Source organism: Haliaeetus albicilla, chromosome 11 (genome assembly GCF_947461875.1).
Source record: "Haliaeetus albicilla chromosome 11, bHalAlb1.1, whole genome shotgun sequence".
NCBI classification, from domain to species: Eukaryota; Metazoa; Chordata; class Aves; order Accipitriformes; family Accipitridae; genus Haliaeetus; species Haliaeetus albicilla.
This window is the reverse complement of record NC_091493.1, coordinates 17,968,410-17,992,379: the sequence shown is the minus strand read 5'-3', so window position 1 is coordinate 17,992,379 and position 23,970 is coordinate 17,968,410. Positions and strand designations below refer to the sequence as shown.

At 38.0% G+C, this 23,970-nt stretch overlaps 1 protein-coding gene across 4 annotated transcripts in view; it reads left to right on the top strand.

Annotated features, from left to right (window-relative positions):
• SEC24C (SEC24 homolog C, COPII coat complex component) overlaps window positions 1-23,970 on the top strand; it is a 39,016-nt gene that overhangs the window by 8,793 nt on the left and 6,253 nt on the right. For 2 of the 4 annotated variants that reach the window (XM_069796344.1, XM_069796345.1), the window contains exons 3-18: window positions 2,487-2,573; window positions 5,115-5,256; window positions 6,247-6,425; window positions 7,464-7,913; window positions 9,209-9,339; window positions 10,624-10,692; window positions 12,447-12,558; window positions 13,420-13,547; window positions 16,235-16,373; window positions 18,277-18,392; window positions 19,660-19,784; window positions 20,052-20,243; window positions 21,236-21,329; window positions 22,552-22,668; window positions 23,150-23,320; window positions 23,710-23,806. In XM_069796344.1, coding sequence (XP_069652445.1) covers window positions 2,487-2,573; window positions 5,115-5,256; window positions 6,247-6,425; window positions 7,464-7,913; window positions 9,209-9,339; window positions 10,624-10,692; window positions 12,447-12,558; window positions 13,420-13,547; window positions 16,235-16,373; window positions 18,277-18,392; window positions 19,660-19,784; window positions 20,052-20,243; window positions 21,236-21,329; window positions 22,552-22,668; window positions 23,150-23,320; window positions 23,710-23,806 — 2,349 coding nt within the window. The remainder of the gene's footprint in view (window positions 1-2,486; window positions 2,574-5,114; window positions 5,257-6,246; window positions 6,426-7,463; window positions 7,914-9,208; window positions 9,340-10,623; window positions 10,693-12,446; window positions 12,559-13,419; window positions 13,548-16,234; window positions 16,374-18,276; window positions 18,393-19,659; window positions 19,785-20,051; window positions 20,244-21,235; window positions 21,330-22,551; window positions 22,669-23,149; window positions 23,321-23,709; window positions 23,807-23,970) is intronic. The other 2 variants (XM_069796347.1, XM_069796346.1) reach the window with 2 other exon arrangements.

Below are 23,970 nucleotides of genomic sequence, written 5' to 3'. Positions count from 1 at the left end.
TTTTGGACATGTGGCAAGCTAATGTGTTCCAGAATTTCCCTGGTTCTGCAGGATCATATCACTTGTTGATTTTGTTTAAAAAAAAGGAAAGAAATAAAGAAACAAAGTAGTTCAGCTTTTCTTTCCTGTTTTCAAAAGAAAGGCTAACTTAAAATAATTAAAGAACTTTAGGAGTCTTTGTTTCCAAGTACCTGAATTGCTTTGGGAGATCAGTAGTGACTTTAACATCTGAAATGTAGAAGAGAAAATACTATTGCATTGAGTAGAAGTGTTTTTTGCCTTTCAAAATCATGTGGATGGATTCAGATAAGCACAACATGAACTTCCACTCTGAAATGTTTGTTTAGATTTCAGATTGGTATTCTAAGGAAAAGAGGAATATGCTAATCATGCTAATGGTGTCTCTTGTACTCTCCCCTCCAAGTACATCTTGAATTTTTTGCAGCTTCTTGAATTTTAAACCAAACTCAATGAGAAGGATAGAACAATCGAAGTGCCTATAGTTGTCCTGAAACTAACAGAAGTGGGAGACTGAAATTTGGGAGCTGAATAATTACCCTGTTGGGCTTTTCGTCTGGAGTAAGCAGGGTAGTGGAGCAGAAGAAGAGTTAGTGTGGTGTGCTAAAGAATGGGTTATTCAATTGCTCCATCTTCCTTTTCTTTCCTTAATCCTCTTCTTCCTCTCCTCTCAATAAATCTCTTCCAACAGCACTTTTAATCTGTGAGTTTTGAACTAATTTCACAGAAGGCTTAAATTCCTATAAAAGTAATGAAGATCAGCACTGGGCAGAGGAAAGAAACCCTGCTTCCTGGGAAGACCGATGCAGAGCTCAGCCATTGAGTGCTGTTTCACTGATCAATGTAGCCATTGACTAACTAGTGTTTCCTGTCCCATGGAAGGAATGTGAAGAAATTGGACTTGCTTCAGTGAGGGAGAGAAGGAGATTCAAGAAGGACAAAGATTACTACAGATTTGTTGGAAAAGTTTCATCAGTGCAGCTATTAACAGAAAACAGGTTTTGGTTGTTGGCAGTGTGAAGACTCTTAAGGATGTTTGTGAAAAGAAACTGATAAGCATCTTCCGTCAGATACTTCAAGAACTTTTTAGACTTTACAAGTCTGAAAAGCATTTCTTTTAAGGGAGCGAACTCTTTTCCTTCTGAATTATTTCTGGTTTGCCTTTTTTAATTTTAGAACAACAGAAATGTGGTTCATTACACTCAGTAAGGACATACCTAGAAAGCTTGATAACATGCATATAAACTTGTGCAGATTAAAAATGCAGATTTTTGTTTGTGCCAGTAATGATTGAAAGGTAGTGTGACACTGAGGGCAACAAGGTGGTCTTGTCTGGACAACAAAAATTTATTGCACTACTCTTTAGTATCTCTTATATATCTCTTATATATAATACTAAATATTTAGTATTATTGATATATCAGGCAAAGACCATCCATGGTTTGTGGACATTTCTCTTCCATCTTTTCTTCTGAGACCATCCTTCCTAGACTTAGCAGACTGTATTAAGGAAATGACAGTTGTCAAGTTGTGCATTCTGGACCTGTTACTGTAAATCCAGGATTCCTATCTTTAGAGGGAAGGAATGTAAAATTCAGAGCACTAGCACAACAGCCAGAAGTTGACCAGTTGATAGCTGCTGAATATGACATCCAGTTGGAAGAGAGTGGCAAACAAACAATGCATTATCAAAGAGAGCAGACAGGTGATAGTGAAGATGGTGACAGTTATCCTTTCTATTCCCATTATGTTTATTGCAGGTCTTTGTAGCAAGACCTGTTGCAGCTGCATAATGTAGAGGAGAGAGAATTAATTTCAGAGGCACTAGAGTGACAGGAATTTAGTGAACACTGAGGAGTAAAAGGAAAACTGCCAATGTTATTCTGTGATCTCAAAGCAGATGTCTTAGGGATTTATTTTAAAAATAACAATAAAATTGCTTGGAGGACTGAGTGGAGAAGTGTTGGGGGCAGATGCCATCCTCAGTCAGGGAGTCTTTAGCATCTGATTTGTGACAAACCCCAGCTCTAACTAGTGGAATGCTGTGCCAGTGATGCTAGTCTTGCTTGGGACCAGAAGCAGAGTACTGTGCTGCTAGCTGAAAATAGCTGCTTCTTGCTATGAGTATGTTGAAAGAGCCAAGACAGTTTTTTACCAGTCTTTCAGTCAGTCTGTTGGTTTCCTTCTGATGAGATCGTGCAGTTGAAAGTGCAAATGCAAGTATCTGAATACCAGTAACAATTAGGCTGCCGCTGGATTGTTTTACATAGACTCAGTTTACGATACTGTTAACACTTGTATTAATGTTGATATATGAACTGTGTTGGTGATTGATGTTATGCGTTGTAGAAAAGTGAGCTTTTATGTATATGACATTTTCTGCACTGCAGACTGTCCTCAGCATTGGAAACACTCTCTCTTGGTTCTTTCTCTCAAACTTGATTTACTGGTGTATTCTGTCTTTCCAGGTTATTTTCCTTCCTTGGGGTTCCCTTCGAAGGGCTCTCCTGTATCTCTCAACTCTGACACTTCTTCTCTTGCACCTAATTTCATAGGTAAATGGTGTCCTTTCTGTGGGAGTGTTTGTGCTGTGCCACTTCTGTGCCAAGTTCCCATTTAATATGGATATTTATCTCAAAGGTGTGGGTACCTGGTTATTCAGGCAGAGGTGGGTAGGACACTTCCCAATCTATTTGTAGGAGCACTCCAGAAACATAAATAGGATATGAAGAAATAGTCCTAGTAGAAATCTCTTATGCAGATTCATAGGTAAAACCTGACTTGTGACTAATGTTTTCTGAAGACTGGTTTCAAAACCTGAATTGGCCCATTCAGGTTTTGTCAGGGAGAATCCTTAGTTTAAAAGAGTGCAGTCTCCCACTTGAGAGAGAACTAAAACGTGAGGTTTGAAATTATAGCATTGCAAGGAAGAAATGAGAAATCTCCCCAAGCACCAGGAGGTTATTGGAAGTCATGAGATTTTTGTAACTTGGGCCTTCATTTAAGGGGAAAAAAAGGTTTTTAGCTTCTTTGGCTATAGCATAGAAACCAAATATATGTTAGGAATAATTATGATTCCAAAAGCTGTGGCTTGAAGAAGGAAATACTTTTGCAAAGCTAGCAATCAAGATGTAAGAATTAAAAACACTGCAAGAAATCATACTGTATTTTTCCTTCTTTCCAACTAGTGGTATTTTGAAAGAGCTATTTCCAGCAGCATCAATTTGCTTAGAAGAGTAGGGTGTCAGAACTGGGCCAAGACCGTATAGTCTTGGGGCTTTGAGTAAAATCACAGGAATTTCCCATTTTGCTGTAATCTACCTCCATTTTGAGGTCTGTGATGAGTAAGAGCAATATCTCAAAGGTGTTGAAGGGGACCTTCAGGATTCTTCAAGACTAATGAATCTTAAGCTAATAAACCACTAGATATTCATACCTGTTCAAGTGAATTTTTTTCAGTGGCTATTTGAGCAGTCTGTGGTAATAGTTACAGAAGTATATTTGTGACAAGAACTAGAAAAAGAAGACTTCAGAAGCTTTTTCTGAAGTAAGCATGTATTTGTCAAATTGTATGCCTGTTAAAGTTGAGGGGGAAAAAGTTAACTTAATGTAAAAAAAAAAAAAAATGTAGGATCCCTCCAGGAATTGCATTAAATATGCTTTCAGAGACAAATGATAACAATGCCAAACAGTTTACATGTACTATCAAAAGAAAGAGATTCCAATATAGATGAAAGTATATCAGATTAAGTGAAAAGGTATCACAAAAGACATTCAGAAATAGAAATGCCACACAACATACAAATAGAGAACAGGAAATGCTTAGCCAGAGAAACAGTAAGATCAAGGTGCTGTAACAGTGGTTTAGAAAAGACAAGATTTAAGGAGATGAAGGTATATAAAATAATAAACGTCTCTGGAAATAATTAAGTCCTAAGTCTCAAAATGAAGAACAGGAGGAGGTTTAGTAATAAAGAAAAAAGCCCCAAGAAATTACTGGTTATTCATACAAGGTCTAGTTAATTTCTTCCTTGAATTTACATCCACAAGCTTACTAAGAATTACATGTAGCAGATAAGGTGAAAATATATATGAGTTGAAACCTCATGCTTTGGTGTATAAATTTATACTGTAGAATTGAGAAATGGCTTCTCTTATTTCCTATTTCATAATGGTTTCTCCTTTTAAACTTGTCACACCAGTCACTGACAGAGAGGTATAACAGTGTGTATGTGCTGCCCTGGTTTCATGGGGCAGTTTAGTCATCTGTATTTAATGATACCCCATATGTGAAATATGTTCCCTTGTGGTTAGCAGGCAGGGTCATATGGTTGTTCTGATTGTCAGCATTTTTAACATGATATCATTACAATAGAAGTTTATATTATCTTTTTTTGGAAGTAGACACTGCAGTTGGTCTGCTGGTATTGAATCCAGCATTGTGCGGTCTGTGGAAAGTGCGAATACTTGTTTCTGAGGAAAATATGTTTGGGCTGTGCCTGAAGCAGTTCAGTCTCAAAGATGAGGAATTATTTGCATTAGCCTCCAACCTTGAGAGGCTGGGAAGAACACTCTGTGGTGGCCGCCATTATGTTATATTTAAAGCAGTTAGATGTAATTTTTGAAAACTGAATCTTCTCACGTAACCTGCTTACCTTTCAAGTAGGGAAAATTGACCTGTAATGAACACTAGGTTCCATGTGAATACTCTTCTTGGTCTGGATAAAAATAATTGGACTTGGAGGGAGAAGAATGTAATACCTTACTGGTAAGATAATGATTTTTTCTTTATCAAAAGATTAAATTGTCTTTTGAAGACCCTCCACAGTACATATTTTCTACTTGGTCTGTGTGGAGATGGTGACTAGTGACACTGGCTAAAAATATTTGTGCTTTCAGTTTAGCTACTTCTAATATAGTTGTATAAATTATTTGTTGCTCGTGGAGTATTGATAAATCACTTTGGCCACCACTAAACTGTTTTCTGCACTTTTTTTATTTCCCAGATTTTTCCTGGTAATTGGTTCAAGGCCTTGTTTCTGTGAGTAATTTGTGGTTGTTTTTTGTTTGTTGTTTTTTTTTCCTTATGTCTGTAGGTTCATTAAGAGCCCCTCCAACATCTGGAGCTCCCCCTCCAGCCTCTGGGGCATCTCTTCCTTCTGGCCACCTGGCATACGGTCAGTTTGGACACGGAGATGTGCAGAATGGGATTCCAGCCTCGGCAGCCCCGATGCAGAGGTACATACAAGAGCAAATCATCACAAAGGCCTGCCTTAGTAGACCTATGCTAGCTGTAGACCTTTTAGGGGCCAAAACAAATGAAATGCTTTGTTTTTCCTGTGGTGGACATTGACTTTCTTTATTGCTTCCTTATTGTTCTGGAACAACATTTTGCCATAGGGGTATTTGTTAGACAATAAGAATCTCGGAGGATGAAAAACTTCTGGAAGGATGTGAGCCGATGTCAGTGACAGATCAAAATCACTTCTCCAAAGGTTTTCTTTGTGGTGGTCATTTTCCCATAAGGAATTTTCAGGTTCCCATAATCTGTCTTGTTTTAATACAGTTGCATCCACACAGCCGTAGTATTTGATTCCTTGGCAGTGTGAACTGATCTCTGGAGCACGTTGCTGTCTGTCATTACTGAGTAATTCCTTAGTATTGATTCTGGGTCCTTTTCTGTCCATTATGGATCCCTGAGTTATCTTCATCTAAAGCTCTTGAGCATCATCTCTGGAAAGATACTGCCATTACCTCTGTGGTGAAAGTAGCAACAGTCCTCACTGCTTCATTCTGATTACTGGTTGTGGGGAAATGTAGTTGTTTTTGTTTTCCTTTTGGTTAAGCTCAGCACTGTCAGCTGGAGAGTCCAAATCCTTTGAGCAACAGAGCATTCATTCTTACATAACTGTGCAGGCCTTAGTGTTGCTCACCCTGTAGATTCTGTTGCAGTATTTCTGATTTGTTGCAATAACTAAAATGGAATTAACAAAAGCAATGCTATAAACACAGAATTTCTATTTAAGAACTAATAGATTTTTTTTTTATGAAAGGGATTCAGATCCATGCAGGATATGTAATTATTTTCCAAAACTGAGCTACAGTGCTTCATGTAAATAATTGAGATCCAGCTAGTGTTTATGTGGTAGAACAGTTTCAAAAGGCACAGAGAATTGTAACTGCTTGTATAATGGGGAATCCAGTGAAGTTTCTTATCTTCTTTCTCAGGCCACCTGCTTCTCAGTCGTTTCTGCCAGGCTCAGCACCCACGCCTGTCAGCCAGACAGCTACGTTCCAGCAATATGGTCCACCCCCAGCAAGTGTACAGCAGCTCAGCAATCACATGGCAGGGATGACAATTGGCAGTACTACAGCCTCTGCTCCTTCCCCAGCTGGACTGGGCTATGGTGAGGTTTCCTGGCTACAGAAATATGCTATTGCTTTTCATTTATGCTAATAATTTCATAAAATATTTGCTCTTATCAATGATTCATTACCATATGGTGATGGGAATTCTCTGGGTCTTGACATCTGCCACAGTAAACGGTAGTTTCCTTGACTGATAAGGTCATTATCGGGGAAAAGAAGAACTGAGACTATTGTAGGGGACAGTGCAGGAAGTACTGCAGGACGTGAGTAACAAAAGAAAGCAATAATATTTCTCCTCAACTAGGTGAATCTTGGTGTGAAAAACAAAGCCAGTCTATTCCTAAGTAAGCTGTTGGAGTCTACATGTCTTGCCACTGTTGTGCAGTAGTCCAGTCAAAAAAAAAAAAAAAAAAAGAAGGAAAAAGAACTCAGTAAATCACAAAGGGCTGAAATTACTCTGACTGTTTTGTGAAGGGTTTTACTGGAAGTTGAGAAGAAACTTACTTAAAAAATATAAACTGAATTTAGATATCGTGTTTTATTGTATTAGATCTACAGTCCCACTGCTGTAGATTACAGGATTTTTTTTTTATTTTTTTTTAATTGAAGACTAGAGATTTGTCTTTAGTATGTATAAGCTGGTCTCCATGAAGCTCAAAACCATTCTTGAACTACAGGCTCCAACTTAGTGTGGAGTTCAAGATATAAACTTATTTCAGTTCAAGAAATCAGTAGACAGGCTTTTCGTGGTTCTTGTTTGGCATACTCCTGGCTTTGCCTCTTTTTTCTGGCCATGAATCCTGAAGTGTATTCTGATTATGTAAAATAAGAAGCTCAGACTTTGAGAGAGAGGACAATGAAGGAACTATCAAGTTTCAGATCCCTTGGAGAAGTTTCAGCGCTCTGATCAATTTAGGAGGGTGTTCACTTAAGGTTTGTCTCTTAGTAGTGGCAAGTCCATCTAAAGACAAGGAAGTGGTAGACCTATTTAGATGATCCTAGAGCAAATGGCTTTTGCTTGCATCTTAATTGTCTTGAGGATAGAAGAAAATGGTGTTATATCTTCTTCTTATCAGGTCCCCCAACATCGGTTCCCCCAGTCTCAGGAAGCTTTAGTGCAACAGGATCTGGTCTCTACACACCTTACACTGCGAGCCAAGGACCCTCTCCTACCAGTGTGTCTCAGGGTCTTCCTTTGGCACAGCCTCTGTTTCCTGGTCAACTGATGTCAACTCAACGCCTGCCTACTCAAGTCCCTGGTTTTGCCCCACCTCCCTCTTCTGCAGGGATTGGACCTTCCTCTTACCCTCCTAGCACAGGTGCCCCAAGGCCACCTACCATGCCAGGCCCACCACTGCCTGGGCAGACAGTTGCTGGACCACCAACGTCCCAGCCTAATCATGTATCCTCACCACCACCTCCATCAACTATGTCAGGGCCGCACCCTGGGCCTCCCATGAGTGGCCTCCATGGACCACCTCCTCCCACTCATCCTCCTCAGCCAGGATACCAAATGCAGCAGAACGGTGAGTATTCCTAGTATAGGAGTTGAGTCACGTGTGTTCTCTGTGTGCTGCAAACTGAGAACTGGATTTCAGGTTTGTTACTTGTGGGCTTCTGGCTGCACTTCAAAGCTTTCTTCTTGTTTCCTTGTGGTCCTGTCTGAAGGACAAATCCAAGCTAAACAATAGGATGTGTCATTCTAAGATACTTGTCATACAGATTTTAATCAGATTAATGTAACTAAAGGAATCCTGGCTTACTTGGCCAAAAAGTTGTTTAGTAATTAGTGCCATAATACTACAAGAATTTGTGATCAAAATTTTATGATCTTTAAATTGATGTCTGCACCCTCATCTGTTCAAAAGTAGAGATTTGAAATTCTGCAAAGCCTTATCTTTTTTTTTAAGATTTGTGGCAAGTGTTGCATATACAACCTGTATGAGAGGAAGTTGTTAAACACTGAAAAGGAGTTGCTACTTCTTCTTCTTTAATTAGCAAAACTGTGTATTTTTATCCTTTTAGAACCTTTCACATTTTGTGTGTGCTTAGAAGTATTATCAGTTAAGCTTTCTGAATTACAAACAGTTTTGGTTGATTTTTAATCAATAACATTTACAGATAGCTAGGATAAAGTAATCAGGTGCAAGTGTCAGGATTGAGAATCCCATCCCCCATGCAGCTTTGCACGACTGGCCAGGTAAATTACTTAAAAATATCTGTCCAAATTGCTATGAACTCTAAAAACACTAATGGGGTAAATCACACTGTTATTCCATAACTGACTGAAATTGTCGAAAGTAATATGAAATAACTTCATGTAGTTACAAAACAAAAGAGATAATCACACATTAACTTATTACTGTAATTTCAGACAAGCCAAAACTGCCTGAAAGAACTCCTTGCATACCTTTAGTTTGAGGAATTATGAGTCATCCACTAGCTTATTTGGCTGTTATGTGTGTGCTTTCTATTAGGCAGTTCTGCAATTTAACTTAAATGTTCACAGTGCCTGATCTTAATGTGTATTGTAATCGTATTATTCTAAAAATAGTTATGTTAGTCTAAAAATCTGTTTCCTTAAGTCTGGTTTTAAGGAGGACTGTATCCATCAATTTATTGGATTATTGATAGAGATGTACAGTCTAAGCTGAAACACTGTGATAAATATGTTTAATCCTAATTAACTGAAAAGCACATGACTTTCTTTTTCCTTTTTTTTTTTTTTTTTTTTTGACGATGACAGGAAGAGTGGCAAGTACCTAATAAGGAAACACCTAGTATTAGCCATTGTTTGATTTTGCTGTCCCTTTCTTGTAAGGTTCCTTTGGGCAGGTGAGGGGTCCCCAACCAAACTATGGAGGAGCCTATCCAGGAACACCAAATTATGGAAGTCAACCTGGACCACCACCTCCACCAAAACGCTTGGATCCAGATTCCATTCCTAGCCCTGTAAGCTTACTTTGTTCTTACCAGTGTGAGTTCTTCCATAGTGTCTTTACATAAAACAGAACTGACAAAGACCAAAGCTGAAAACAGGTTTCTCGTTCCAAAGAACATCAGTCTGTTTTCCTGCTTAGTTTTCTGTCATATATCCAGCTTCAGTCTTTTCTTATGAATAAGCCCAGAAGCAGTATTTTTCTTGGTGACTACAGAAAGGCACTGCACATGCAAATCAATGCTCTAACTCCTCAGGTCTTTTTCTGTACTATGTTACATTTTGAGAATCCTTGACGGCTTTGATTAAACTTGTTTCTCCATTTCTGGATTCTTTCTTAATGACTTTCCAAGGTGAACTGACTTCAGGTTTTGAGGTGACAGTCTATGAACCGTATGATCCACGTTTAAAATATGGTTAATAGATGATTGTAGTGCTTTTTCTTTCCTTTTTGCTATAATCTGTCAAAAAGCTGGTTAGCGTTTTTTGAGGTCATTAAGTCATGACACTACTTCAGTCAAATATGGACAACTTCTCAAATTGGGATTATCTTTCAGAATGGAGGTTCTGAGAAAGGATGAGCAGTGATATGTAATGGTTAGCAATGATGAGTAATATTAAGCCTGGCAGTATTATTGCCACTAGTCTACTGTGCTGTTCTTTATACTGCTGCTGATGCTGTTCTGTTACTGTCTCAGAAGGCCACAGTCATTTGATAACAGGAAACCTTTCCAGTGCAGTGCTTGCGATCACTTTACTTCAAAACTATAAAAATAATGTAGAGTTACATCTTAGGTCTGGACTGGTGCTGTTCAGAAGTTATTGCTATTCAAAAAAGATTATCTGTTTAGACTCCAGGTTTATGTAAAGTTTATGACCGTATTTTTTTGTAGAATATAAGAAGCCTTTAATTGCTTGTCTGCTTCTCTTTTACACTAAATGAGATCTCAAATGGCTTGTATCAGTTGCCTTCATTTTAGCATGTTCTTAAAGCATAAATCCCCAATTTCTAACCAAAATGAGCACATGAGCCACTACCTTTGTTAGCAATGTGTTCAGAGCCCAAGCCCAATATACTGGCAAGGCTGGTTTGGGGATCCTTGTATGCTGCAGAAGCTGATGTTTCCTGTTGCATGAACCAAGTCTAAATGTATCTAATTCCAGTGCTACAGGTTTGGGTAGAGAGAAGTAACACTGTTACTTTTTGGTTTATTATTCTCTTTTCTTTTTTCTTTTTCTTTTCTTTTCTTTTTTTTTTTTTTTTGTGGCACTCTTACTTTTTATTTTTTTAAAAAAAGCAACTTAATGAGCTGCCACCTCAGCAGAAACCCAGGCACAGAATAGACCCAGATGCAATTCCTAGTCCAGTAAGTGTTGTATATGTCAATTGTAGTCTGTGTGTTGGTGACTATCTGTGCATGCCTGAAACCTGAACTTCACCTCACTAACCCACCATCATTAATCCTTTACCCTTTCCTTGCTGTCTTCTGCTTGCCTTATCAAAATGAGTAACATTACACCACAAGAGGTTGTTAAAATCTTCTCTTCTTTGATGAATGGTGAGGCAATAGAAAGCAGACTGATTCAGAAACAGATCATGAAGAATGTCTCCCCTCACTTCGTCTGATCTTTAGAATATCTCCTTCATCAGATTCCAACTGGCATTTTCAGTGTAAGCCATCAGTATAATTGTCCATAGAATGTGTGTGTCATGTTAATGTACACACAGCATGAGCCTTTGTAGGCATGTTTTCTACCAGTTTTGAACAGAACTTGATTACTGTTCTTGTTGATATACCAGTACCAGGCTAATGCTTTGAAGTTCTAAAATTGTTTTGTTTTGATGTTAATTACTGATCTAAATCTTCTAGTAGATTAATATGAGGCATGGGGAGCTATAAACATTCTATCATTATCTGTGCTCATACATAACCATTAAATTTTGAATTTGAAAATTTAATGTTTATGTGTAGAGAATCTTACCTAAAAGAAAGAAAAAAGCAGCTACCTTTTGGATTGGAAGAAAATAAAAAAACACGTTTGACTTTGGGTTACCCTTGTATCACTTCTTCCTTGTTTAGTCAATGTTGGTCGTATAGTCATATAACAGGTACCCGCGGGTGAGATGACCAATGTCAGTCTGTATAGACTTTTGAAACGGGATGACATTTATCCTGGAGTAGTCACTGTCTGATGCTATGGGAGGCTTTTTGCTGGCAACTTAGAATCCTTAGTGAAAGGGTAGAAGTTCTGCCATGCAAACTTAGGCATTTCACAATTTACTCTAAGCAAAGGCATGTGTATTTGGTGGCAAAGTAAGATCAGAAGAATGATTGCTAGTTTTAATGCTTTCATTCAGGCAGCAGTATGGAAATGTAGTTAAAACTGTGTATAACTACAATTTGCTGGATATTTTAGTCAAGTAAAACTGTTCATTGCATTTCCAATATCTTAAACATATTTGCATTAATGAAGAATTTGAAATACGAAGAAATTTAAGATTTCTGCTGGCTTTGATGTTTAAGCTTGATCCATCGACAAGTCCATTGAAACTTCACTATCCACATCCCCAGAATTCAAATCACAAACTCTTGAGCACCATGGAGTAATGAAGACTTCCACTGGAGCTTGGAAGCATCTGTCTTTAGGTCAGAGTTACAGTGGTTAGAAATAAATGCATACTATGAAAACAGTGGAAACATAACAGAAAGGAAAAGCCAGGTTATCTATAGAACTTCAGCCTGAGGCTTACAGAAGCTTCTAATTTTAATTTGGCTAGGACCAGTATACAGGGGAATACTACCAAAATTCCTTTCTTGATCTGTGTTTGGCTTTTATGAGTTCAGATCAGGCCTTAAAACACAAAATATGCTACTACTCAGAATACTTGGGGAAAAATACTATTTGCAACATGTTATTTATTGTTAGTCATTAAGTACTATTCGAGATCAAACTGAGAGGTGACTGCTTGACAAAACTTATTTGCTTTAGACTTCTTATTTTTAGAGATAGTAATGTTTGCCTCGGGTCCCCTTTTCACTGCCTTACAGATATAAATTTTGTATTTTACAGTACTTTGAAACCAAGCCTCCAAATATTAATGTGGTGTTTTTCATCATAGATTCAAGTGATTGAAGATGACAGAAGTAACCGTGGGTCAGAACCATTTGTCACTGGAGTGAGAGGGCAGGTCCCACCTCTTGTTACTACGAATTTCTTGGTCAAGGATCAAGGTGAAATATTTTTCTTTTCCTAAACAAACAAATAAAACAGAAACCCCGAAGAGTCAATGACAGAACTGTCTATGTCTTTCAAGGAAAAGTTTGAGGAATTCAGTGGCTGGGGATATGTGTTTTACCAACAGAAGCTTAGCTTCAAGTCCTGTGTTGATTTGATCTCAATTTAGATTCTCCTCATTGCTTGGTAGCTAGTAAGCAATTCGCAAGTGAAAAAAAAATGTTTTCCAGGGCAGGTACCTGGGATCAGCATTACCAGGGATATCAGAAAGCAGCAAATGAAGCCTCTTCTGAAGAGCTATATCAACAACAGTTAAGAACTGAAATTTACTAGCAATATCATTTGAATTGGACTGGGAACTGTATTTTTTTGAATTGAGTGGAATGTCAGTTGGTCCATGGACTTCAAAGAGAAAGGATATTTAATCTTTTTAATTTCCCATGCTTTTTTTGAGATTTAAAGCTCCCTTAAAACTTCAGAATCTGATAATACAATCAGGTGCTTTACTCTTCAGCCAAAATTACAAAATCAAACAATAGAAATGTTTGAGTTGTTTTCTGCCCATAGTATATTTTAGTCTGCAAAAGAATGAAACAGGAATACCTTTTTAGAGGTTTAAGTTGATGTGGAGTCAAGTTCATTTGTTTTGACTTAAGGGCTTCTATTATACGTAGTTAGTCCTAAAGAGGCACTTTGTTTGGAATTCAGGTTTTGCATAGATTGAAATTAATTGATTGTTTAGGTAGGCTCTTAGTCTCTGGGGCTTAACAACACAACTGAAGGTATCTCTGTTTCTGTTCTTGAATATAAATTTAACTTGTACTGAAATTTGTGGGAATTTTTTCTTTGTTCCCCAGGTAACGCAAGCCCCCGCTACATAAGATGCACATCTTACAATATTCCCTGCACCTCAGATATGGCCAAACAGTCCCAAGTTCCCCTAGCTGCTGTCATAAAACCGCTGGCTACTCTACCCCCAGAGGAGGTGAGAATCATATGCAGAGTTACATAGGCACTGTATGCACTCTGAACTTGTCAGGAGAATGCTATTAAATGTCAACATTTAACAGATACGTTGAGAAGGACTGTTCAGGTAATGAAGACTAGGTAAACATTGATTCTCCCACAAGTGTGTGGCAGAGATCTGTAAGGCAGAAGAACGTTGTGTTCAAAACATTTCATATTTTGATCACGGTGATAATTTCAGCTTTTTTGCAGTAACTGTCAAACACTGTGAATGAATGACCAAAATATTAGGATGGTCACAAATGCATGCACTTCCAGTTGATCTCAATTTCTTTCTTGGCCTAAAGTATTTAAATGGTTACTAATCATTGATGTTAAGTCTTTCCTAGGATATCAAGTTGTGCAATTGCACACTGGTTAAGCTGTCCAATATACATGCACAGCACTGTGTGCTATGACAGCACAAGCCTCAGTACTGGGCACTGCGGAGCTGCACTTGTATTTCTGCCCTTGCTCTGTGCACTAACTTACTTCTAGGTGTAATGTGTGGCTAGCTAGCCTTTTACCCACTTTGTCTGCTTGCTGAGAACATGAAAGCTTCAAGACTATCACAGAGCTAGAAATTTTATAAAATATTCTAAATAATCTGGCTACTGTGTAGTGTTAGCCTGCTTGGAGCAGTGATATAAAGAAGAATACGCTGGTTAAATTTGAATACATATGTTTGCAGTATCCCGTGCCCTGTTAAACTTTAGCATCTACTAAGGAAAAGAATATCCTCTGGGTTTTAAGGGTGGTTTTTTCCTGTTGCATTTCATTAATGTTCCTGAACTATGGTTTTGATTTTGAAAACTGTTTTGTGATAAAACTGAGTAGTGAAGTTAATTCCTATATTGCTGTATTGTGGTTGGAGTTTAAAAGGAGCACAGTACGAGAATGTGGTCTTATTTGAGAAACCCGGAGGCTTGTGGAGCTGCACACTTTTAGAGAAGCTTTACAAACAACTAGTTGTTAGGTCTCCTGGCGTGTTTATGCTTTGAACAAACATTTGTGATATCCAGAAAAAACATGGCTAGGATTGGAAAATTGCCCTGGAGACCGGTCAGTTTCTAGCATTGGGAAGTTCTTTATGGCAAGGGCAAACTCCCTGTGGAGGGCCCCTTGCAACAGATGAAGGCTCAGCTGTTCAGAGCAATAAGACTGTAAATAGAGCTGAAGCTTAACATATCACTAATGAGAGGATAAATGTCTCATGAAAATAAAGCATTCAGATAAATCTAGAATATATAAAAATTCAGCACCTGGTTGCCAGATACAGGACCTTTGCCCTATGTTAATGCACAGTTCAGAAAGCAAAGCTTGAGGCTTCAGAAAGAACTATCTCTGTGCTTTCTGGGAGTAAGTGGTTACAGGAAGATCATGCATAGCACTGCAAGTTTACAGCACCCTTGTAGTTTGTTTGCATGCATGTTACTGAGGGAGAGGCTGAGGAAAAAAGCTTATTGTGTGGAAGTACAATACCAACATTGCCTGGCAGTTAGAAAACTTGAAATTTTGTTTCCCCTGAGGAGGTCAGCCTTGGGGATAAGGAGCTGAGAAATGCTGGCAGCATAACCATTGTATTGTCAATAAATGATTAATGGGGTTAAATGAGAGATGGGACACATCTGTGGCATGAAGAGGAAGAAAGTGACTAGAGCATTTGCTCAGTTCCTGCTCAATGAATATGTTGTCTCTTAAACATGATCAGAGGTTTAGGGTGACTGAGAGAATTAAGACTGGACACCTTTAGTGTCAGAAAATTTAGAAGTAAGTAGTTAAACTTTCTTTTGAGATAGATTCTTAGTTATGAAAGATGCTTTGAACTATGAATGCAGCTTGTAGCTTGCACAAGTTCTGTCTTAACCATTTTAATGTGCTTCCTGCTCATTCTGAGGTTGAGAAGCTGCAGAAGTTGCCAAGCATCTTATTCTGATTTGGCTGCAAAAAGAATATATTATCAGTAATAGTTCAAAAATGGTATTGCTACGTAACAGTTTTGAGGACTTGCTGTACAATGGGATCAAGACAAGCAGAACTTATGGATATACTGTATTTCATGGTGGACTTCAAAAATAAGTATTGGCTGAAACTTTTTTAAATGGTCTGGATGCTCTGTGTTCTTGAGTATATGGAATGCAATGACTGGCTTCTATTTTGTCAGAAAGCTTGCTTTTTACAAGGGAAAAATATAAGAGGTGAAGAGTTGCTTTTAAAAAAAACCAACCTGTGATGAAATGTAAAATTGTATGCTCGCTCCCATGAGGTTATTGCAGCCATTCTTTGCATGGCTTCAGTCTTTCATGTTCACTTGGGATACATCTGTGCTGTGTGGTGTGGTACTCCTGCTAAAGCTTATGCTCCTCAAGCAGGCTAGTATATAAGGTAGTGCAGCACCATGCTGAAGTACCTGTTTGTGTCTAAGTGGGATAGTCCATTAATTACTGCAGCCCGCAAAGAACTGCTGTGCTAGAGCTTGAGTTAAAAAGTATTTATGAAATACTTGTTCAGGCTTCCCTCACCCCCTGCGCTCTCTTCCATAGCTGCCAAAGTGCTAAATCCTATGCAATGTACAGGGAGATGGTTTTAAGCTCTGCAATATGTGTGGTCACTTCTTTCTCATCATCATGTGACCTTTCTTTTCATTTTTCTCCCCTGCTTCCACAGACCCTTCCTTATTTGGTAGACCATGGAGAATCTGGTCCTGTCCGATGTAATAGGTGCAAGGCTTATATGTGCCCTTTTATGCAATTCATTGAGGGTGGAAGGAGGTTCCAGTGTTGTTTCTGCAGCTGTGTCACTGAGGGTAAGGTTTCTTCTGGAAATCGGTCTCTAGGCTCTATTGGAGTGATCTTTGAACAAGATGCAAGCAAATAAATCTTTATCATGTTATGATCATTTATAATATATACTATGCTTTAACGTGTGTTTAGTCTTGTAAAAAAATTCATTATAAAACATGTTCAGCGCTCAGTTCTGAAATTATGTTCAAATTAAGCAGGTGCTTATGCATTGCAGTATTATTGTACCAAATTTTTAACATGAGGTGCTTGTAGCATAATGTATGCTGGTCTGAAAAATTATTTATGCTATTTTCTTAGGGTATTTCAAATTTACATTTTTCTGTGACAGACTGAGATGTACATCTAGTCAGTAGCATGAGTTAGGATTTTTTTTTCTCAGTTTTTTTCTCACAAAGCCTGTTTAAACACTGCTTAGAGATGAGATTGCAGCTAAATCTGCTGCAGCTGAATAGCAGTGTCTAATATATGCCAATTAATCTTGGTTGCTCTTCTAAATTAATATAAAACATGCTTCATTTTAAGCAGAAGTCACTATGTGCTGCTCATAGCATGACATCTGTAGATTTGTTTTGAAGGCACAGTGGAATGTAAGGTACAACAAACCTTATGGTGATATTTTGAGTGTTTCATTTGGTAGCACTGATGGCTTTTAATGGACTGTTTGTTCTTATCACCTTGGTTATGCTGTACAACTGTTTGTACAAACCAAAATGGGAAGCTGATGGGGGTTAGAAATGGCCAACTTCAAAAAACTTTTTTGTCTGGTGATTTTCAGCCTGCATGCATTCCCTGTCCCTGCCCACGCAGCAGCTGTATGAATGTCTGTACCTGTAAAAACTGAGCAGGGGCAGAAAAGGGAGGGATGCTCAGAGACTGCTGATGAAAGCAATGCTGCAAAGCCCAATGTAGTTGTACCTAATACTTGAAAACAATTTCTGCTTTCTCTGCAAAAAACAATCAGGTAATTAGCTTGTACTGGATGTGTACTTAGAGAGAAGAATGATAGGTGCTTATATATATATAGTCATAATGATATCACTTTGTTTTCTTTTGAACTGTTGAAACTTTGAATGTTTAGAATAATTTAAACATGGTGAATACTATCATTACAGATAATCTCATTTTAGTCTCCCCTGGAGCTATATAAGCAGCTATAACTGAAATAAATTTTGTTACCCTAGCAATTCTGCAGGAGGGACTCTCTGTCATGGTAGTTCATGGGGCACAAGACAAATGCTTTCTTTGTTTCTGCAGCTGACTTATGTAGGTGAAAACTTAGCTTAACTCCCATTTTATTTTCTGATGCCTGGTACCAGCACAAAAGTACTGGGTGCTGAGCACGTGGTTACACTTCCAGTTCCTCCTCCTTAATGCTTTACAGTCTACTGTAAGAAGTACCCTGTCTATTCTGACAAAAGGATTATGGCAGAGTGCCTAGAATGCTTTACTCTTGTGCAGCATGGGAAGGGAAGGAAAAAGCTAACTCAGCAAAATAAGGAGCTCAATCTTTTAGTAAGCCTGAATTAAGTCAGTAATGTTGTAGCCTGTAGTTTGCCTCAAACTCTATTGTAAGTCATTTGTTACTACTTATACAAGATTTTTGTATTTTTCCTTTGGACTAAATCCTTCAGAAGAATCCTAAGAGCATGTTGTAGTGACATTTCTGATATGAAACAGTGTGCCACCTGGTGCATAAGACAAACTGGGAGCAGTTTGCCTGTATTTCTTGGCTTTAATGATGCTCTTAAATTGCATTAATATTTTTAGTCATACTTGCATGCTAGCACAGAGTGCTAGCTAGCTTTCCTGGCGTTTTATTTGAAACAGCTGTTGTCATGTTAGCTCTCTAGTCACAGTGTTTTATCATGGGTGTGTCACTGAACTTAATGATTTTTCCTTTCCCAGTGCCACCTCACTACTTCCAGCATTTGGATCATACTGGAAAACGAGTAGACTTCTATGACCGACCTGAGTTATCGCTGGGGTCTTATGAGTTTCTAGCAACAGTAGACTATTGCAAGGTACGGTAGTATGTGTTTATTAATGTATTTTGTTTTGTTTTTAAATAAAAAGCCTATTTTCCTAAAAGTAAGAATGACATGAATTGTCTGGGGCTGCTTTCTAGCTGGCAGACATAATTAACAGCATTAATCCAACCCACTTCATTGTGTAAAATAATGTGCATGTCTGCTTACTTCTCAAAGTAGAGGAAGTCTTGATCACATATGGCATAATATAATTTTATTATAGGTGCCTCTGTCATTCTCTTCTGGAGCTATATAAGCAGCTATAGCTGCTGTTACTTTAGCAGGAGGGACTCTCTTGCAGTAGTCCTTGGGGCAGAAGGAGAATGTAGGAGAGATTCAGGAAAGTACTATAGTAACTATGCAATGTGCCACCTGTTGCCCAAGACAGACTTTACCTACTGAACTTCAAATACAGCCCTACTAGTTAAAAACACAAGAGTAGTGTGGAAATATATATTGTCAGAGCTGGTTTACTTATAAATTAAAGATTTAAATAATAATTAACTTCTAAGGAATAGGAAAAATACATGCAAGGTGCTTATTAAATCAACTTACATCACTGCTGAAATAAATGCTGGGAAAATAGGTGTCTAAATATTGCAACTTTATACTGGTTGCCTTCTGATGCCTCAGCTTTACTTTGAGTTAAGGGAAAAACCAATTCTCTTGCTTCTAACAGTGTAAGAAGCATTTTTACTTCAAACAAGATGCAATCTTCCCAGCTTTTTTGAAAGTTCTTCTGTTTTGTTTTTGCTGTGTGCTCCTTCCAGTATGACCTATAGACTTCAGAAAACTGTTGACTGAAACAATTTTTTTCCTTCCCAAAGCAAACCTGATATTTAAGTAGAAGGGAAAGGTTGCAGTTCTCAGAGAGGAAAATATTTTGCTTTATATTGATGAAATCACCTATAACAAGTCTTCCAAAGTCTTGAGAACTGGCAGGAAACTTCCCTGTCTACTTCCCTATCTGGCCTAGTCATGTAAATGGATGATTTGGTTATAACTAGCCTGTTCTTCACTGAGCAATGGTAAAATCAGTCTAGGGCATGCAATGCCAGTCCATTTCAAGCACAGTGTGCTTACATGACTGTTAGTTGGGCAGGGATGGGAGAATGATCTGAAGAAAAGATTACTGCTCATGAGTAGAAAAGTACATGAAAGCTATTAGAGTTTTGACCAGCATTCATTTGTCCGTGTTACAGAGCTGTTACATGGGCTGTATTACATGGCCATAATGTGACTTCTTCCCTTTCTTCCACAGAATAACAAGTTTCCCAGTCCACCTGCTTTCATTTTCATGATTGATGTGTCTTACAATGCTGTGAAGAGTGGCTTAGTGAGGCTAATATGTGAAGAATTAAAGTCACTCCTAGATTACCTGCCCAGGTAGGTATATTGTGTACTACTGTAACCAGTCAAAATGGGGAAAATTGTCACTTTTTCCCTTTAAAAGAAGCTAGAAATTAGAAAATTATTTGATAATCCTATCAAGCTTTTCTTTAGAAAAAGGCCAAGCAGAACATCTTTCTGAATACCTTTCTAGGTGAAGATAAATTTTCCTTCCTTTCATTTTTCCCTTATCCCTATTGTGTTGGGTTCTGTGTAATGATTTCACTACCTACTTAGATGTGAAGGCAAGTATGTCTCTTGCAGGGAAGGCAACATGGAAGAATCAGCCATTCGAGTAGGCTTTGTCACCTACAACAAAGTGTTACACTTCTATAACGTGAAGAGCTCATTGGCACAGCCACAAATGATGGTTGTCTCAGATGTGGCAGATATGTTTGTGCCACTCCTTGATGGTTTTCTGGTGAATGTGAACGAGTCCAGGACAGTTATTGCCAGGTAATGGGAATTGATTTACAATGTGTGTAGTAAACTTCTTGTTTGGTAGATTCAAGTGTTGCATGCTTATTTGTCATGTTGTTCACCTAGAAGTCACTCCACGTATTTTAACTTCCTATACTCTGAGATTAAGCTGGCAAAGTAGGTTGGGAAAAGTCATGGGGTAAGGGTGTATTTGGCTTGTAGTGCAGCCTGGCAGAAGGTATATATAAGGAGATTTAGTATAGAAGGGCATTTCTGGGGAAAAAAAAACCAAACCAAAACACAACTAGAATGATGCAGAGTGAAAGTTGTAAGAATACTGAATCACTATCTTTAAGGCAACTGCCTAAATAACTGAAAACTGAGACAACAGTGGTGTCTAATTTTGGTTCTGTGGAGAAAATTGAATGAGTGGGATAGAGAAGATAAAATCTAAAAGGAAAGATAGAGAAATTAGCAAAGTTTTGGCAGACTGTTTAACATGATACTTGAACTGTAATTAAATTATGCTGTGTTGGTTGCTAACTATGTTTTGGGAACTAGACATGGCACTGCTTGTTTTTAAAGAAAATTTCTAGCCTATTCTGTAGTGCATTAACAAACATAAATACAAAGCTCTGGATTAAACCTATTAATCTTTGAATAGTACACAGGATGCTTGGCAAACAGAGGCCAAGCATCACTAGTCTTTCCTAAGAGTTTACTTACCAATATATATTGGAATATGTTAAAAGAGCAAGAATGCAGAAGAGCTATTGGAGCAGGCATCAGCTGAGGCTATGCAGCAAGCACTGGGGATATGGATGAGAAAAGCCAATGAAGAATGACAAGGCATCATTTTTTTCACAGATAAATGATGAGATGCCAAACACCGTAAAAATTATAAAAATTTACAGACATATTAGGGACTTCTGTTTAAACCACCTCTGTCTCCTAGGTCATCAACTGCAACTGTGGCTTTTCCAATTAAATGGAATATTGAATTCCTCTTTTTTCTTGTTCTTTGCTAGTTTGTTGGATCAGATTCCAGAAATGTTTGCAGACACAAGAGAAACAGAAACTGTTTTTGCACCTGTGATTCAAGCAGGGCTGGAGGCGCTGAAGGTTAGTAAATGCATTGTCACAGGAAGTTGTTTTCAGTCTGAGTACTCTGAAGTTCATATTCTGCTAACACACACTAATAAGACAATTTGTAAGTTTTTCATAGTCATTTTGTGGTAGGTGCAGTACATGTAGGGAGTACTTGGCTCATTCTTCAAGTGCATGTACCTCTGGTTCTATGTAGCTATCTATCTGTTCTCTACCCAATTTTTTTTTAGTGATTTTTTGCTCACAGTACAAGACATCTGGCTTACTCTCAGTTACCTGGCTGCATTTTGCTTTGAACAGTTTACAGAACCTACAAAAAAAAAAAACCAAAAACCAAACAAAACTCAAAAACCTCCAACATTAAAACCAAGTGCTGAAGTCCATCATGTCTCATTGAGGAGTTCTGTAATATGGTGTCTTTCTAATCCTGTGCTTGAAGCTCTGGTATAATCTTAAATAAAAGGAGAGAATACAATCTGTTGAAGTTGCCCGCAACAATGTGATAACCAAGTAAACCTTTCCTAAAGTTCTTCCATTCCAGTACTTCATCCAGATAATTACATGCATGTTCTAACTCTGACTTGTATATACTGATAGAATTGACTGCCTGTATGATTCCATCCGAAACTGTTCATATAGCTCTATTTGTCTGTCATGTAAGTCCTTAGAAGTCTCTCTTAAACTCAGTTTTCATGACAATTGCTCAGTCAAGAAATAATATACATTACTAATTGATTGTTTACATACTGCTTGTGTCAGAGAAAATAACCTACTAAACATTGGCTAGTGGTGACATAGGTTATTGATTTAAAATTAATGTTCTGTTGAAGCTCAGATTACAAAATCCTTTGCCATTTCTGTGACTCTTTTACACAAACTCAGTAGCTGCAAATCAGAGAAGAAAACAGTCTAACACCTTTGCGCAAAACCTTTTGTAGCTGAGTCCTGCTTACTGCTCTGTGTCTCCTTGGAGCCAGTCCTTTTCTTCCTGCCATGGAACTAGCGCAGGTCCAATAGAACTGAAGCTTGCTTTTCTGTAACTGACAAGTAAGCTGTGCTCCCTGTATTGGATACCACTGAAGTAACCACGTGCTGAGCCTGTGTATCTGATAGAGAGCCTTCCTGACATAAAGAAGTGAAGAAAAGAGGATGCTTGAATGCTTGTACTTGAATCACGGTTTCCCTTACCGTTTTTGTAATCGTTCTAACCTGTGCTATTGCACTCGCTTTCCTGCAGGCAGCTGAGTGTGCTGGCAAGCTCTTCATTTTCCATACCTCTCTGCCCATTGCAGAGGCCCCAGGGAAGTTAAAGAACAGGGATGACAAGAAACTGATCAACACAGATAAGGAGAAGGTAATAATGACTTGCATGATGCTTACATAACAGGTCTATATTATACTCTTTATGGGATAAAATAACTCTGAAACAACATTAAAAAAATTACAAGGGTAGCACGTAATGTAACCATCCCAGCTAATATCTTTTAACATTGCACTCTTATCTTCTGTTCTCAAGCAGAGCTGTGTAGACTTGACATCATAAGGACAGTGCTGGTATGAGAACAAGAAGAGAGAGGTCTAGATTCTTATACAGGATAAAATACCATAGCTGGGTTAAAGTAAATGTGCTGAGCTTACAATTAAAGCAGAATGTGTAGTAATTTCATAATATTCAACAGTTCTTCAAAGGCAAGGTCAGGAAGAATTTATATGATCCTAATTTCCCTGAAGAGAGACTTAAAGTATAAAAGTGTATTGACTGGGATTATAAATGGGATCTCACTTTCCTTTTCATACCACAAACTTCTGATGTCATCTCTGACTTCCTTTCCTAGACTTTGTTTCAACCACAGACAAGCTTTTACAACAACTTGGCCAAGGACTGTGTGGCCCAGGGCTGCTGTGTGGATTTGTTCCTGTTTCCAAACCAGTATTTGGATGTGGCGACACTAGGTGTAGTAACTTACCAGACAGGAGGATCTATTTATAAGTATGCTTATTTCCAGGTGAGAGTGACATTGACTCAGACTGGTATTTGATGTAAATAAGGATTATTGTTTAGTTAAGAGTTCTTTTTCACAGTGTGAACCATAGTGAACAAGTACTTCTTTGGAAATAAATTGCTACTTAAATTTCAAGATTTTCACCAAAATGATTTAGTTAGCTTTATGTCTTTACACAAAATATATCTATTAATAACAAAAACAACAACAAGAAAAGCTATGCTGTTACCTTTTAGCACAATATTTTATTAGCAGGGCACTGAGCCCTCTATGATGCCTGATTTTTAGACTGAGACTGCAGGAGATAGTACCTGTTTTTAAATTACTTTATGATTTATGGAGCAGCTCTGATTTATGAGAGTATGAAACTTGAATTATTGCTTGTGTTCTAGCTGGAGACAGACCAGGATAGGTTCCTGAATGACTTGAGAAGAGATGTCCAGAAAGAAGTGGGATTTGATGCTGTAATGAGAGTTCGCACAAGCACAGGTGGGTGTTAGTATGAATGAGTCTTAATAAATTGATCACTTCAAGCATGTTATATGGGAAGCAATAGATTTTTCCCTAATTTAAAACATCTTGAGATTAGGCTATGCAAAAAGCTCTGCTAAAGCTTTGAAATTCTGAGACTTTTTTAGAGCAAAGATACCTGC